The sequence below is a fragment of the Neovison vison genome, chromosome 11, assembly GCF_020171115.1.
Source record: "Neovison vison isolate M4711 chromosome 11, ASM_NN_V1, whole genome shotgun sequence".
Taxonomy (NCBI): Eukaryota; Metazoa; Chordata; class Mammalia; order Carnivora; family Mustelidae; genus Neogale; species Neogale vison.
This window is the reverse complement of record NC_058101.1, coordinates 197760958-197776296: the sequence shown is the minus strand read 5'-3', so window position 1 is coordinate 197776296 and position 15339 is coordinate 197760958. Positions and strand designations below refer to the sequence as shown.

The 15339-nt window shown below is 49.8% G+C and overlaps 1 protein-coding gene across 1 annotated transcript in view; it reads right to left on the bottom strand.

Annotated features, from left to right (window-relative positions):
- Window positions 1-15339, bottom strand: part of ENPP6 (ectonucleotide pyrophosphatase/phosphodiesterase 6) — a 111022-nt gene that overhangs the window by 14991 nt on the left and 80692 nt on the right. The window contains exons 4-6 of the mRNA XM_044225638.1: window positions 10323-10464; window positions 9424-9603; window positions 5848-5985 (exon numbers count right to left, since the gene is read on the bottom strand). Coding sequence (XP_044081573.1) covers window positions 5848-5985; window positions 9424-9603; window positions 10323-10464 — 460 coding nt within the window. The remainder of the gene's footprint in view (window positions 1-5847; window positions 5986-9423; window positions 9604-10322; window positions 10465-15339) is intronic.

The following is a 15339-nucleotide window of genomic DNA, read 5'->3' as shown; positions in this document are numbered from 1 at the left end:
TTAATATGTACTGATTCACTTAGCTATTCACATTCCACAAACAGGCGCGGAGCCTCTGCCACGTGCCAGGTTCCACGGAGGAAAACGAAGGCGGAGACGCCACGGGGCTGCCTGCAAGGGGTTTCCAGCCCAGGAAGGAGGGGTTCAAGGGCAGATGGACAAATGCAGCCCGCAGGGGAGTGATTCCAGCTTTCGTGGGAATGTCAGGATGGGTGTTTCCTGGGAGAGATGGTGTTTGAGCTGGGCTACAGGACGGGTGGGAGTCGAGGAGGAAAGGGCACCCCGGGGTTCTGACTGATGTTACCAGAGCCCGCTGAGTACAGGCTGATTTTTTTTAGGTACAGGTGTCCCCCGCTTTTTGAAAGTTCAAGTGACACCACTTTGCTTTTACAAAAACAGCTACTATATTGGGAGCTAACCGAAAGAAATCCGAGGAGGGTTTTCGCTTCTATGAATAAAGGTGAAAAGCAAACATGGTTCAGCATTGGGTTTTCGTAGGGACCTCGTGCAGCCAAGCAGCGGTGGAGGTGGGAGGTGCAGGGGCGGGAGGGGGAGCACTGACCAGCTCCTTCCCTGGAAACCACATTCAGCAGGAAGCCACCAGAGCCTCGAACTGTGTCTGTGAGCATCTGTGCTTTATCTCGATTTATTTTGTGCGTCCATAGCAAGATAGGGATCTAAGGTATCAAAAAAGCCTAAGAGGTGATTTTCTGGGTCTGGGAACGCTCCAAAAATTCTTCCATATGAAATAATGGTAACTGTTTTGGCTTTGCACTGCCTCTGCCTGCAAAGGGTTTTGGAGGGACACTCTGCCTCCGGACAGAGGGGGCACATGGCGGGGGACGTTGCCTATAGATGGAGGATGGAGTGGGGGATGGAAGAATGCACTTGAGTTTGGCGGAAACCACCCCTAGCATTTGCCCCCTTTGCATTTCCCTGTGCTGTCCTTGACCATCCCATATGCCGAGGACACGTGGGGCCCGCCTCCCGAGGGCCCTTGGGCCACCACATCGGAATGAAACCATGTCCAGCCCCACTGCGGATGCCTCTAGAGGAGGGAGGGGGTGCAGCAGGGGTGAGGGAAACCTCGGGAGAGGACAGGGGAGTGGGGTGGCTGGTGAAGACTGTGGCCTTTGACCCCTGGCAAGCACAAGCAAAGAGGTTCCCACAGTGGCCAGGTCTCAGGGAGACGGAGGGTGCGGGGCAGCCGTTCTGAAGAAAGGAGCCTGGCGGGGGTGCCAGGCCAGGGCTTGACCCAGGTGGGTGGCCTGGGTGTTCCCACCCTTCGTGTGTGGTCCGTCCTCTGGGAACGCGGATTCCTCAGATCGCTGCCCTTGCAGGGGGAGCGCCAGGGCCAGGGCTGGCAGTGGGAGCGCAGGAGCGGAAGCAAGCTGCGGGGAGCCGCTGGCAGAGCGGCTTTCAGCTTTCCTGCGGCAGCAACAGCGGCCACGCGGGGATGCCAGGTGACCGGCTCAACGGGCTTCCTCGTCTTTATCTTTCTCGGCGACAGCTCTCTTAGGGGCCGTTTAAAAAAAAATGAACTCAATTAAGTGTTCCCAGTAGAGCAGCAAGGCTTAGAGTCTGCAAAATGTAAAGCAGGAGCAAAAAGTTGGTGTTTAGATGGGAACCGCATCGTTGCCAAGGAAGCCGAGTCTTGCCTGTTGCTGAATGGTGGCCGTTGCTGAATGGTGGCCGTAGGGGGAAGGAAAGGGAGATGGGATTCTTTTGTTGGCCCCAACCAGCACCAATTTGTCCTGACTCAGCTGTGTTTCTAATCACGTCTAACTCAGAAAGAAAGCTTCAGCTGCTCAAACCCAGACCCGGAGAGATTGCTTTCAGGCCTGAGAAGTTGGCCCTGCTGTAGCCCCCAAGTACAGTCCAGCACAGAAACAACCTCACATGTGTTGCGCGCTGCCATGCAGGTCATGGAGCAAAACACAGCCTTCTTCTGCCGCTGGGGAGAGACTCTGCAAACAGCCATGGGGGAGACGGAGAGCCCAGCACAAAGCAGGAGCAAAGATGGTGAGCAGGGTTCTTGATTCTCTGTGTCATATAAGTATAATGACCAACAGAAAGATGTAAAAGAAAAAAGACCGAGGCAACAAGAAAGAAATGGACACTTGTCTCTAGGATTTTTCAGAAGACAAAGAGATATGTTCTATCAAGGGATAATCTGAAATTATAATTTTTACCTGTGAGTCTTGAAAATAAAGTCCATGAATTCAAGGATAGGCCTCAAAGGATAAAATTATTCATTGAGTCTAGGAAGGTACAAAAAGGAGTGGCTGAAAGACAGCTCACTTCTCTTGGGACTCAGGGACAACTAGAATTTTTCAGAGGAACATTTGTGTCTTTATGTGACAACCCTCTAAGTTACATTAATGTCACTGATTGTGCTTCCCTCTTTGAACTGGCTGCTAGGAAGTTCAGAACCATATTTGTGTTCCATGTTATGTGCTACTTTCAGGACTAACAATATCCTATTTTTATACTCATAATTTCAGAGTCACTGAAAGGAACAGAAACAGTAAGGGGGGGAGGGGAAATTTATTCAAAATAGCTGTTATTGTTGTCATTGCCCAAAATTTTAAGAAGAAATTTTTCCTAATGGATTTATTACCTGCAGAAGGGAAAATGACTTCATGTTCATGTCATTGAAACTGTGGGGGAGGAGTCATTGTAAAGCTTCTAATGAACCAGTAACGATCAATAAAGATTTGTTCTAGAACACCCATCAGTAATTAAAGCAGGAAGATAACATTGATAGTCCCGATATTTAATGGGTCAACACTAAACCTTTCAGAATCTTATTTTTTCACATCCTATTGATCTTCCTTCTGGTTTCTTTCTTTAAAACACAAAACACTTTCTGCTTCAAATATTTAAAAAATCACCCCAAATTTCCTTTTTGAAATAATTATAGATATTTTTAAAAGCTTTTCAAGTAATCCTCAGCTGTTAGACATTCTTCCTTTCTGTTCTGGTGGCTTCTCCCCTGCTTCTGAAGCCATACAGTTAACTGGGTAGCCCCTGACTTAGTTCTAATTCACACAAACATATGTATGTGTATTGTGTAATTACAAAAGTAATATAAGGTAACATAGTATATAATATGGTATGGGCTGGCTCTCAGAAGACACAGTGGTCGGCAGGCTTCCTGCAAAAGAGCAGGTACGTGGACCCTCAGTGCAGAGGGGAGGGATGCTGGGAGGTCAGGGAGGCAGCAATGGGGCCCCATCAGCTCTGTCACTGGGCTCTGTGAGTGGGCTGCGCGCTTCATTCCGCAGCCTCTACATCCCATTTGTCTTGTGACTGTGGCTGTAGGTCAGTCCACATTGCAGCATAGTGCTAGAACTTAGGACCAAAGTGGACTTGAGGCAGGAATTTTCTAGCCACACTGCTAGAAACTGTTAGAATCTGCTGTTTCTGGATAAAACCTAAGAAGAGGCTTGCTACTGGGGTCTGGGCAGAAGTGGATTAACGAACGGTGCAGTTAGAGTAGCTTAATCATCAGGGCTTCTCACTCTCATGCATTTCTTCTGAGTCCCTACACCTAATTTTTTAAATATATTTTTTGGATTTTATTTATTTATTTGACAGAGATCACAAGTAGGCAGAGAGGCAGGCAGAGAGAGAGAGATGGGGAAGCAGGCTCCCTGCTGAGCAGAGAGCCCGATGTGAGGTTCAATCCCAGGACTCTGGGATCATGACCTGAGCCGAAGGCAGAGGCTCAACCCACTGAGCCACCCAGGCACCCCCTTACACATATTTTTATACTCATAATTACATATTTTTTTCAAATTTTGTAATTGTCAGAGTTCCATGAAACCGGTATCGGCCTCTGAATCTGGGGTTATATTTTTTGTTCCCCGATAAAACTAAGAGACATACAAGAAGAAGCCATACCCTTTCTTTTCTGTTTGGGATGACCTGGAGGGATGTGATGGTTTGGGCTGCAGCAGCCATTTTGCAACCCTGAAGAGAAAGCCAAAAGAATGGCAGAAGAGCTGACTCAGGGTCTTGATATGACCGATACGACTGACCTGCTGGATGAACGTCGACTTCTAGTTATATAAGGTAATAAGACTTCATTATTTAAGGCACATGTATTCAAGTGGTATACGAATGATAACGAGGAGCATCTTGCTGATACTTCTAGATCCCCCGCCAGTGTGTTTTAGTCACTCCCTGGAAAAACATGCATCTCCTTGCTGGATGTGCTACTGCTAAGACTCTTACCTTCCAGAAAGCACTCAAAGCTAGAGCAGCTTTCCTGGTGCTCATCCCACCCTACTGGAGGCTCTGGGGCCTCTCCTACTGGAATGGAGAAGGCATCTCATGAGTTGTGCTGTGTCTTTGGCTTTGCCACTCTTATTTGTCTTAGATAGATGGCTTTCCCATAAATTACTCCAAATCACCTCAATCGCCCCTTCCTATCATGAACCAGCTTCTCAGTGCACTTGATTTCAGCTAAATATGAGAAAGGAAACAGGAGAGGCACATAATCATCCTAAGAAATGATTGCCAGGTACCCAGACTGACCCTCATCACCTCTTTGCTTTGAACAAGTCAAAGCTTTCCACCAGAACTTCCTAAACTGAGAAACTTTCAAAATGCAAGCCCTGTTGAGTGACTTGGGAAAGCTGGCTATCCGGAACACAGCCGAGTACACACCTAGCCAGGTCACATAATCGACTGCCCGTGTGTTCGTGCAAAGCTGTGAGCAAACCACTGTGCGTGAAAATCCTGGGAGCCCAGAATAATCTCATCCCGGGAAAACATCAAACGGTGTGCTAGAATGAAGAAAGAAGCGTGGGGAGGCACAGAGGGACCGTCTTGGAGATTTACGCTCACGTGGTGTGGAAGCCGAAGCCCGCTGATTCGGTGGGCCCCGCTGGGTCTCAGGACTGTGCGGACTGACAGCTCTGTCCGGGTCTGTTCTGTTTCCTTGGTGACCAGATGCTCCTCTTTGAGAGCACACAGGAATGACTCAGTCCTCCTCAATGACCTGGTTTCATGCCAAGGAACACTCATTTTTCCACACCTAGGTCCCTAGACTTCCATCCATTTGCCTGATCCGTCTTTCTGCTGATCCTCTCTCTGGCAGATAAATGCTAGTCCTAGGCCTTAGATCTCATTGGCATCGACCAACGACCCCCAGGCACCAATACCTACCTTTCTCTTTCATCCTGCAAGCTGGTCTGTTTGAGAAGGGTCTCCAAACTCAGCTAGGATAAGCCACACCCTCCCCGAGTACTGATTCTAGATCAGCCTTGACCCGGGTTCCCCTGAAGGCGGGGGTGGGGCACACCAGCCAGCAATCCGAGGTTGATCGGAGAGCCCGGTGAGCTGGCCGTCAAGGCAGGCAGGCTGGAGCTGCTAAAGTCCATTTTGTGCAAGGCAATGAGGTTTGGAGCCCAAACGCAAGGTAATCTCCTCTACAAAATCCAGTGGGGAACCTGGATCTCTGCACTTGCATTTGCCAAACATTTTTCTTAAAGGTGGAAGCAAAGCTGAGCATCTCCTGGATTTCCACTGCCCTGAAGCAACGGCTTTGGTTCACGGTAATTGTTGCACTTAAAACTGAATCGGTTACATTGTAAGCCTGGGTAATTGAGTTAAGGGCAGTTTGTTAAAATACAGTGAGTCTGGAGCCACGATGTCTGAACAGTGGCTCTGGGTCTACGTCTGCCATTGTGTGTCTACAAAGTCACTGGATCAAGGCGACTTGGGCCTCTAAAGATGGGAGAAGGCCATGAAGGGCACTTAAGTGAAAACAGAATCTTTAACGTGCAAAAGCCGAGTAATTATTTACCTTTGGGTGTTTGACAGAATTTGTATAATTACCTCAGTTATGAACCATCCTTCGTCAGCCACTAAGGTCAAAGGAGAGACAAATTTCCCTTTCTTGTAGTAGAACCTGCTTGGTATGGCTTCTTTCTCGTAGACAGTCATGTGTTCCACGGTTCTCAGTTTGTCATATACCTGCAGAGAGAACAAGAGTCAGCAGTTTGGCATTCTCTTTCTTAACCATATATGAATATTTACAGCACATGCAAGAGAGGGAGAACTTTATAGACCAAAGAAATGACCAAAGCACCTGATTCGTTTGACTACATAAGAATGAGGAACTTCTGTATGTCTCAGAAAACAAGGTGGGTTCATCTCTTTTTTTTTTTTTTAAGATTTTATTTATTTATTTGTCAGAGAGAGAGAGAGCCAGAGTGAGCACAGGCAGAGTGGCAGACAGAGTCAGAGGAAGAAGCAGGCTCCCTGTGGAGCAAGGAGCCCGATGTGGGACTCGATCCCAGGACGCTGGGATCATGACCTGAGCCGAAGGCAGCTGCCTAACCAACTGAGCCACCCAGGCGTCCCGGTGGGTTCATCTCTTAAGGCTGAAGATCCACACATCCTGTGACCTAAAAAGTTAGCCACAAGGAACCTAGCAAGAACCCTTCACACTCATGCACCGGGAGACACAGAGAGGGACATAGACTGCAGACGGGAACAGCCCAAATGCCCAGCAACTGTGGAAGGTAGAAATGACTCACGAGGTTCTCTGGGGGAAATACTATACAGCAACGAACAGGGACAGATTACAGCTCCACAGGGCACCTGCCATCATCTCAGGAATCTCAGTTTGAGAAGACAGAATGAAGCAAGTTGCAGAAGAATACAAACAGGATTATTAAGATTATTATTGTTATTTTTTTCCCAATTTATTTATTTTCAGAAAAACAGTATTCATTATTTTTTCACCACACCCAGTGCTCCATGCAATACTCTCTATATACCCACCACGTGGTACCTCAACCTCCCACCCCCCCGCCACTTCAAACCCCTCAGATTGTTTTTCAGAGTCCATAGTCTCTCATGGTTCATCTCCCCTTCCATTATTATTATTGTTATTATTTGCAGTTTGAGTAACTATAAAACTAAAGAACATAGGCAGTAAAACTATAAGGAGAATTATGGAAATGATAACTTCATACTTTTCAATATTTTATAATAATTTGTTTACTCAACAGTTAATAAACAAATTACGAAAGCTTGTCTATGTCAAAAACTCTATAATAAAATTAAAAGGCAAATGAGGGGGTGCCTGGGTGGCTCAGTGGGTTAAGCCTCTGTCTTCAGCTCAGGTCATGATCTCAGGGTCCTGGGATCGAGCCCCACATTGGGCGCTGCTCAGCAGGGAACCTGCTTCCCCCTCTCTCTCTGTCTGCCTCTCTGCCTACTTGTGATCTCTCTCTGTGTGTCAAATAAGTAAATAAAATCTTAAAAAAAAAAAGGCAAATGAGGAATTGGTCTGCCTAATGTTAAATATAACAAAGATCAAAGAAAGGGGATTTGTTCTTTGACTTGACCTAGAGCACATCTTATCTGCACCTGAACCTTAAAATTATTAGTCATCTGTCTGCCCTTCATTACACTGCTAATTTCATGATGAGGGGTATAAACTTTGCACATATTTCCAATATCTACCAGCCGCTTAAATATTTATGGCTGGCATTGAAATCAATGGACTGATGTTGACTCATTGGCCCTTAGTCCAAGGAGGTCCATCTTTCTGGGTGGAGGTGAATATAAAATTGAGTTTTTCAGCTCACATCTGGAGAATTAGCCTTGAGGCTTAAAGCAGAGCATTTCTGATGACCCCACGAGTGATGATTTCCTACTTGAGAAAATCCATCATTCTTAAGGGAAGTGGGACGCATCTGCAGCCAGATTTCGGATTCGTAAAAAATCCGATGACACACACCGGGTTGCACAAACTGCTGTGCCCGTCACATGATGAACTGTCACCCAAACACAGTCCCCACTGTGGAATAATCCACCAACTGCTTCAGGCGGCTCGAAGCCGCCTGGCTAGAACGTCATGTTGGAAGAAGCTCTTCCCAGCTCGTAAATTGCCTATCCTCAGGCATTCTGGAGGCAGCCCGTCCCCCGAGCGCCAAGCTGGAGACGGAGATCATCTTCCTCGCCAAGGAAACAACTTCTTTGCAAGAAGCCATTTTCTGGGGGGCCTGCCAATGTGTAGAGCACTCCTCCTGGCTTCATACTGAGGGATTTCACGAGCTGCTGTACAAATGGTCAGCACTTCTGCTTCCTGACCACGGAACTTGAATAAAAGGGGCGACCACCTAGGAAATGGGACAAGGCTGGAGAGGAGCGGCACTGTTGGCAACTGTGTTGCTCCATCCCCAAATGGACAGATCTCAGACTTTGATATGGGAGCGGGCAGGAGGAAGTCGAAAGGACCAGGGGAGAGATGCTGGCCTCCCGCGGGCTGTGTGCATCCACACCAGTGAGCTTCCACTGTCAACCACAGTCATGCCATGAGGATGGGTGGAGGCATCAGGCTCCTAGGCCAGTTCCTGGCACCCTGGGGTTGGCACTGCCAGGGACAGCAGTCTGAGCCTCCCCCAAGAAAGTGACCCACCTCCTGGTCCAGAGCACGAAGTGTTCTCTGGGAGAGGGTGGAAGTCCCAGAGCTTGCCCTAGAACGTGACAAGGCAACATGGGGTGAAGCAGGAGGATCAGATGCTGCTTGTCCCTTATTTTCTCATCATGATTTGCAAAGTACTGCAGATAATTATGGTTCGGAGAGAAGGGTGAGAAACGTCTTGCCATCTCAGAGTGTTGAGCAGGGCAGTGCGTGTGGGGAGCACCCCCTTGGAAATGCCCCCCTGCAGTGGTGATCACTGTAATAAGTGGCCCATATGTCGTCCTTGAGGTGGGCCCAGCATGGTTCTGTGGGTTTCTAGCAGCCCAGGAGGACAGCTTTGATGGCATCGCCACCCGCGTGGACTTGGAAGAAAAGCAGAGGGACCGGATCAGGGAGCCGTGGGTTACCGGTCCGTGATCGGGCGGGGATCTGCACCCAAGCAGCGTGCCTCCTTAGATAAGGAGCTGACCTATGACACGCACAACCTCAGCCCCTGTTCATTCATCACGTTCCTATCTCCGGTTCCCTGATGAAAACAGATCAGATGGGCAGCTTTGCTCCGAAGAGCATTCCCTGCATGCATCCGCTCTCCCTGGGGTTTGCCTGGGAAGCGCCGCATTTCAGCCAATAAGAACACAGCCCTACTAAGGGCTAAGAGCTTAACATGCCAAGCACCGCACATCCTTTATCTCATTTAATTTCCACCAACATCTATGGAGCAGAGTCCATCACACCCATTTCAGAGAAGAGAAGACACACATGGGAGGAGGGGCAGCTTGGCAGAGGTCAAGGGAGCGCGAGGTAGGTCACGTGGCCTGGGCAGCCCAGCTCCTGGCATAGCTCCCTGCTTCAGCGCTGAAGCACCAGGGCAAAGATCAAGTGTGGAGCCATGGGAAGGGGGCGTGTTTCAGCCCCTCCCCCTCCCAGGCCCCTCCCCCTCCCCATTGCTCTCCCTCCCATCAGGAGCTTCTTGCCTCAGAGTGCTTCCCAGGGGCTGGCCAGAGGCTCACAACAGGGCCTCGGTCCTTCACTTGTTGCAGGTCGTTGAGGTTGATGTACTTATTGAGCTCGATCACTTTGTCCATCCAGAAAATGTCGGTCATCCCATGATCCGAGAAGATGATGACATTGAGGTGCTCCTGAAGCTCCCGCTCCTGTGGGCGGACAAAGGCCGTCAGGACAGTGACCCGGCTGAGATGCACTCACTCTGGCAGGTCTCGCAAACTCTAAGTTACGGGGGCAAGGATCCTCCCTCACTCAGAGACTGAATCATCTCCTCTTCTGCCCTGATGAGACCGGCTGGATGTCACCATAGAAGCACCCAGAGGGGGGCAATGCGAGAGCGCACTCCCCTTTCCAGAAGTGCTAGCAATCATCCCTCCTGGGCTGGAGCCCTTGGAGCTACTTTGTCTGATCTCCGCTCCGGCTCTTTCAGCAGACCAGTGTGCTAAGATGGGAGCTCTCACTCCCCCATTCCACAAACGTGGAAAATAAGGCCCAGGAAAGCTTTACCTTGTTGGGCGTCAGCAGGCAAGGGGGTGGCAGGCTCAGGGACAGAACCCAGGTCTGGTCTCCACGTCCGCTTGGACCTGGTTCACAGACTTACTAGGTTTGGTAAAGGACCGTGCTGGCTAACAAGCCAGGTAGGATGCCAATCCGGCCATTTCAGTCCTGCTGGGCTGGTCGTAAAGCAAGGGATCCCCTGGTGTCTGAGCAGGGGTTGGGTGAAGAAAAGAGCCCCATCCCAGCCTGGTGCTGGCCTCGTCCGCCAGGACCAGCGAGAAGGAAGACGCTGAGGGCTTATGACAGCCAACGAGGCAGGAAGAAACTGACAAGAGGGGAGCTCAGCCTCGTGGTCCTTGTCGCCAGTTACCTGGATCCACGTGGTCATGTACTTGAGGACGGTGTCCACGGCCTTCAGTGCGTCTTTCCGCTGAGGCGATGAGGGGCCGTAGTGGTGGCCTTCCACATCGATGCGCTCATAGTATATGGCTGCCAGGTCCGCCCGGCCACTCCTGGAGGGAGCAGAGTGAGAGGGATGCGGGTCAGGGAGGCCCTCAGCAGCTTTCTCCCCCTCCAACCAGCAGGCCTCTGTGAAAACCCTGGGGTCCCCAGACCCCTGCTGTGGGCCAGGCAAAGCGGACACCTTAAAACAAACATGGTGATCGCCAAGGAAGAAACATGACCGCTGCATCTAGGCCTGACAATCCTGAGCTCCTCGGTGCCACAGGCCGAGAGCATGGTCAGGGGACATCTGTTCTCTGGGCTCATGTGGCATCGCTCGTCGTGCCCCAAGAGCTGGAGGGGGCAGGAACAGGCAGGGGACAGTTCTCAGAGCTCTACTCTACCACCCATTGTTGCCATAAGATCAGAACAACTAGAGGCAATCATTTGAATCACGACTGTTCGATTATTGCTGGACCTGAAGGAGTTATCTAAATACGACAGCAGACTGTGTGTTCGACCCCGTAAAGAAGAGAGTAAGCTTTTCTAGCACGGCCTGGGGGAGGCAAACAGGTCAGCGTCCAGGGCCTGCTGTCAGCAGACACTGACGTGAAGCTGACCCTTCATAGAGGAAATGAACGGTCAGCTCCAGGGTGAACACAGAGTGAATTCTAACAGTGACCACACTTCTGTGGGTACCAGGGAGACCCTGGCTCTGGAAAAACTTTCCCTCTTGGCCAGCGTGCTGATGATACTGATAATGGCAGAGTACCAATAATCCAAGCCCTTGATGCTGGGCTAAGAATGACCAGGAACTAGTGATCTCAACTGGAGCAGGAGGCCTGCAGAGTCAGGGAGGGGAGAAAAAAGCGGTGTGAGGTACCTCCCTCCCTCACACAGTGCTTTCCACCACCCCCCCCCCCGCCAAGCTTTGCCCACGACTTCCCCCCAAAGCACCCAAATGAAATAGTCATCAGGCTGATGATGACGCTTATGACAGGAGCAGTTATAGTGACTGACAGAAGTTGAAGCAATGCAGAAGAAATTCAAGCTAATTCCTTTGCTTGCGCTTTACAGAAGCTAATAATCAATACTTTTGGTGGATTGCCTTATTTCTCCAGAAGAGCCATATTCTAAGGGCACGCACACCAGTGAGATGGCGTGGTGTCTCCCGATGAGTCTGCCTCAACACTTGGAACATGAGCAGTAAAAGAACGTGTGACCTCAGAGCCTGCTGTGCCTTGGGTCTTGCAATCCACAGAGGAGGGAAAATTGCCTCCCGGAAGTTCAGAGAGTGTGGTTTGCACGGCCAGAGTTAAAAACAGCTCCCACGCCTCCTCCAGGTCTCAGGGGAGATGGTGCCTCTCCCAGGAAGCTGGCTCTGGTGCCCCAGGCTCAGCTGGGCAGCCCCCCTGGATGCCCCTGCGGCTCTCCAGACTCATATCCTGGTAAACACTCTTCCATGCTGGGCTGTAGTTGCCTCTTGATGACTCTAAGCTGTGAAGCTCTTTGGGGGGATATCGATTCCTGCTCTATTGTAGCTCAGTTGTAGACTACTGTATTTGGCATACAGTTGGTGCTCTATAACAGTTGAAAGTCTACTAATAGTAAGTGCTCAGTAAATGACACACTATGTTGAAGGCTTTTCCATCATTATTTAATCCTCACAGCAACCGTTTAGGATAGGAATGCATTGAACAGAGAGCTCAGTACAGTTGCCTGCATTAAACAGCCAGTGAGAGATGGAACCAGGACTCAAACCCATGTTGGGCTGACTACAAAACCTGGACCACAACCACTAAAAACTCAACGGCCCACAATAATGGGGCAGCATTCGGCTTATTCTTCTTGTGGAAATGGTCCTTACTGTCTTATAAGAATCCCTTCTTGAAGGATAATGTGCCATGTCTGTGGGTTGGATTGTCTTGGATTTCCGGAACTACTATGTGAAGCGTCCTTATAGAAATGCATTTGAACATTTTTCAGATGGGGAATAGGCCAGAAAGGATTCTAGGACATACTCAAGGCCTCAGAGACATAGCTAGACCTGGAAACGTGAATCTCCAAGATCAGAACATTCTACCAGTCCGGGGTTTTTGGAAAGTCCGTGTCTACTCCTTTCACTACCCCGGGGACGGTTTTCAGACAATATCGCACCTAGCATCTTCCTTCATTATGGTCCTGCTTGCCCCGAGGGCGTGCCCTTTAATGATGCTGTGACGTTCTACGCATTCCCTGGGGGGCACTTCATTTATGTTTTTGAGGGGACATTCGTTTCAAGTTAAGTGAAATTGCTGGTCAGTTGTTTTCTTTTTTTAGAACACAGAAAACCGGCCCTTCCTTAACAAATACCATTACCACTCTCCTCCTCCGCAACCGGGACCGGGTCAGGTGTTTTTCAAAAGTGATATTATCATTCTTCATACCCGCTAATGTGTGAATGACTCACCCATCTATAGATGGTAGAGAACAAAAAGTCACCGCAAGGCCTGCAAGGGTGTGGGCGGTGCATAAAATGTCTCGCCAGGAAATGGCACTTGCATACACATCCCTAAACTGCTGTGAGGCCCGTGATGGTCACATGGATAAACTAATGGACGCGATGCAACCTTCCAGAAAATCTCGCCCTCAGATGAGCCTCAGCCTTTACATGCTTTACACACTTGCACATGTAGCTGCTCAGATGTGCAGGTTCACACAGGGTATCCCGGGTTCAAGTGTGCACGCTTCCAGGGTAGGGCTTGCATGGGGGAAATTTGCACAAATGGGCTGACAGGTGCTTTCAATTTCAATGACATGGTTTTAGGTCACTGCAATGCAGACACTTCCCCTGAACGTAGCAGACTCTTGGTTAGTCTCCTGCAGGCTCTGCGCCATACCCACAAATCTCTGTGTGATCGGGAAGCCAATGCCACAGATTTACCTGATGACTTCCTTCGAAGGAGTTGTCGACCCCAGGTGCCAGGAACACTGGAGTTTGGATGCGGGCAAGTCAGGGATTTATGCGGCCGCCTTTGGAAAAGATTTCCAGGCTGGAGCTCCGTTGATTTGTAAAGGACCCAAGTCTTCGAGGGCTGAGAACTCTTGCCTGTTTGTAGTTTAGCGGACAGACTCTTGGTTGGCAGCAGTTTTCCACATGGATCTGGTCTTCATCACGGGTCAGCTCATTTGTAATGGAGCAGTTGGGTGAGGAGCGATGGGTGGAAATGCCTGCAGACCTCTTGTTGGCCGTTTATAATTTATAGCTTTAGGGGGTCCAGGAACTGAGCCTAAGGACTTGGGGCTGTTGGCCCAGTACTTGAGAGCTGCAAGAAGCCCTCAGCCCTAGGGTCTCAGAGACACCCAGGTCCCCCATCATCTTACGAAGCCGTCCAGATCTCTTTTCAGTGTAAAAGTTCATAACCTCACATCCGTTTTCCTGACTGAAGTGAGTTGGAAGGAGAAGACTTAGGGAGAGAGAAATGGGGGGCAATTCAAAGGGATGGTTGAAGTTATCAACTGTTAAGAAAAATGATCCAAAACTTAGAAATTAGGCCCCCCAAACAGCTGTCTGTCATGCCCGTGTCCTAAAAGACAGGTGTCTAATAAACTTACTTATGGGTCACCGGATTTTATGACCCACTCGAGCCCGGACTGTGTAAACTTAGCTGTTAATCTGTAGGAAGCCAGTAAGATGAAGATTATTTTCCCTGATGGAGAAAGCAGTCTCAGAGATCATGGTCTGGTTGTCCTCTAAGTTGGGAAGCATTTTTGGCTTTTCATGATAACCGTACGTCATCGTCCTCTATCATTCTTTTCCTTCACACGAGTGCTTCTCACATTCTCCATTCAAGCAGCCGGGTCATCCCCGGATCCCCTCAAAAATAAAGTGATTTGAACTTGGGCATAGTTCTCACATACGTATGTACTGAGCACATGACAGAAGTTAGTTTTGAAGATAACACTTCGATAGGGCATTGGAAATACACATATCTGGGTTCAAAGATGGGAACCTTGCTATGCGGGTGGTCTCGAGAACAGCAGAAATATCTGGAAGCCTCGACGTGCCATGTGAAAGACCTCCACAGAGGACGACACTGGGTATGAAACAAGCTGATGTCTGTAAAGTGCTTGACACACAGCAACAGGGAGGCAAAGGGAAGGGGATGCCTTCCGTTTCTCTCTTCCTTCCAGATGTGGCCGGACCAACCTGTGTGCTGAGCCCCTTCCCTTAGAGTCCACGGGGAGGAGGGACGAAGGCCAGGACAATTGCACCAGCTGCCCGGTGGTCTGTGGAAAAAACCATCTCATCATCCATCTGTTCCTTTATGGCCACCAGCAGCCACTGATGTTCTGGGATCTTAATGGAATTCCTCTGGAGCTGTTTTCCATAGAGCTTGACAATGGACAGGAGCTGTGTCCACTGCTCCCATTGCCTGGTTGTTACTTGACCAATCCTTTCGAGAGGCAGCATCAGGCATCTCCTGGGAGCAGCCTCCTGGCCCCTCCAGGCCGTCAGAGCTGCCTGTGGCTGTCACCACTGTCAAAACTGCTGCCCCCACACCCTGTAACCCCCAGATGAGCTACTCATGCCCCTTTTCCTGCCTGCCAAAGCATGACTAGCCTACAAACAGAGCTTCCAGGAGGAAGTTCTAAGTGATGCGATGGCAAACAGCTTCCTGTTGTGGCTGTGGGGGTGGGGGAATCGCTTCACTGTCCCCGTGTGTGGAGTCATGGCAACTAACATGCCTGTGACCGAGGCCGTGTACTGCTGGACATGGCAAAGAGAAGGCAGACCACAATGGCTGCCAGTCCACCTCAGGCCCTCGTGAGCCCTGGACCCAGGACAGCCCCACAGGGATGACTTGGAAGAAGCCATCCCCTCCAGCCTCTCCATCTGATTGGGTTTGGGGGCATGTCAGAGGTATGGGTGCAGACCAGAAGAAGAGCTGCAACGTGGACTCTGA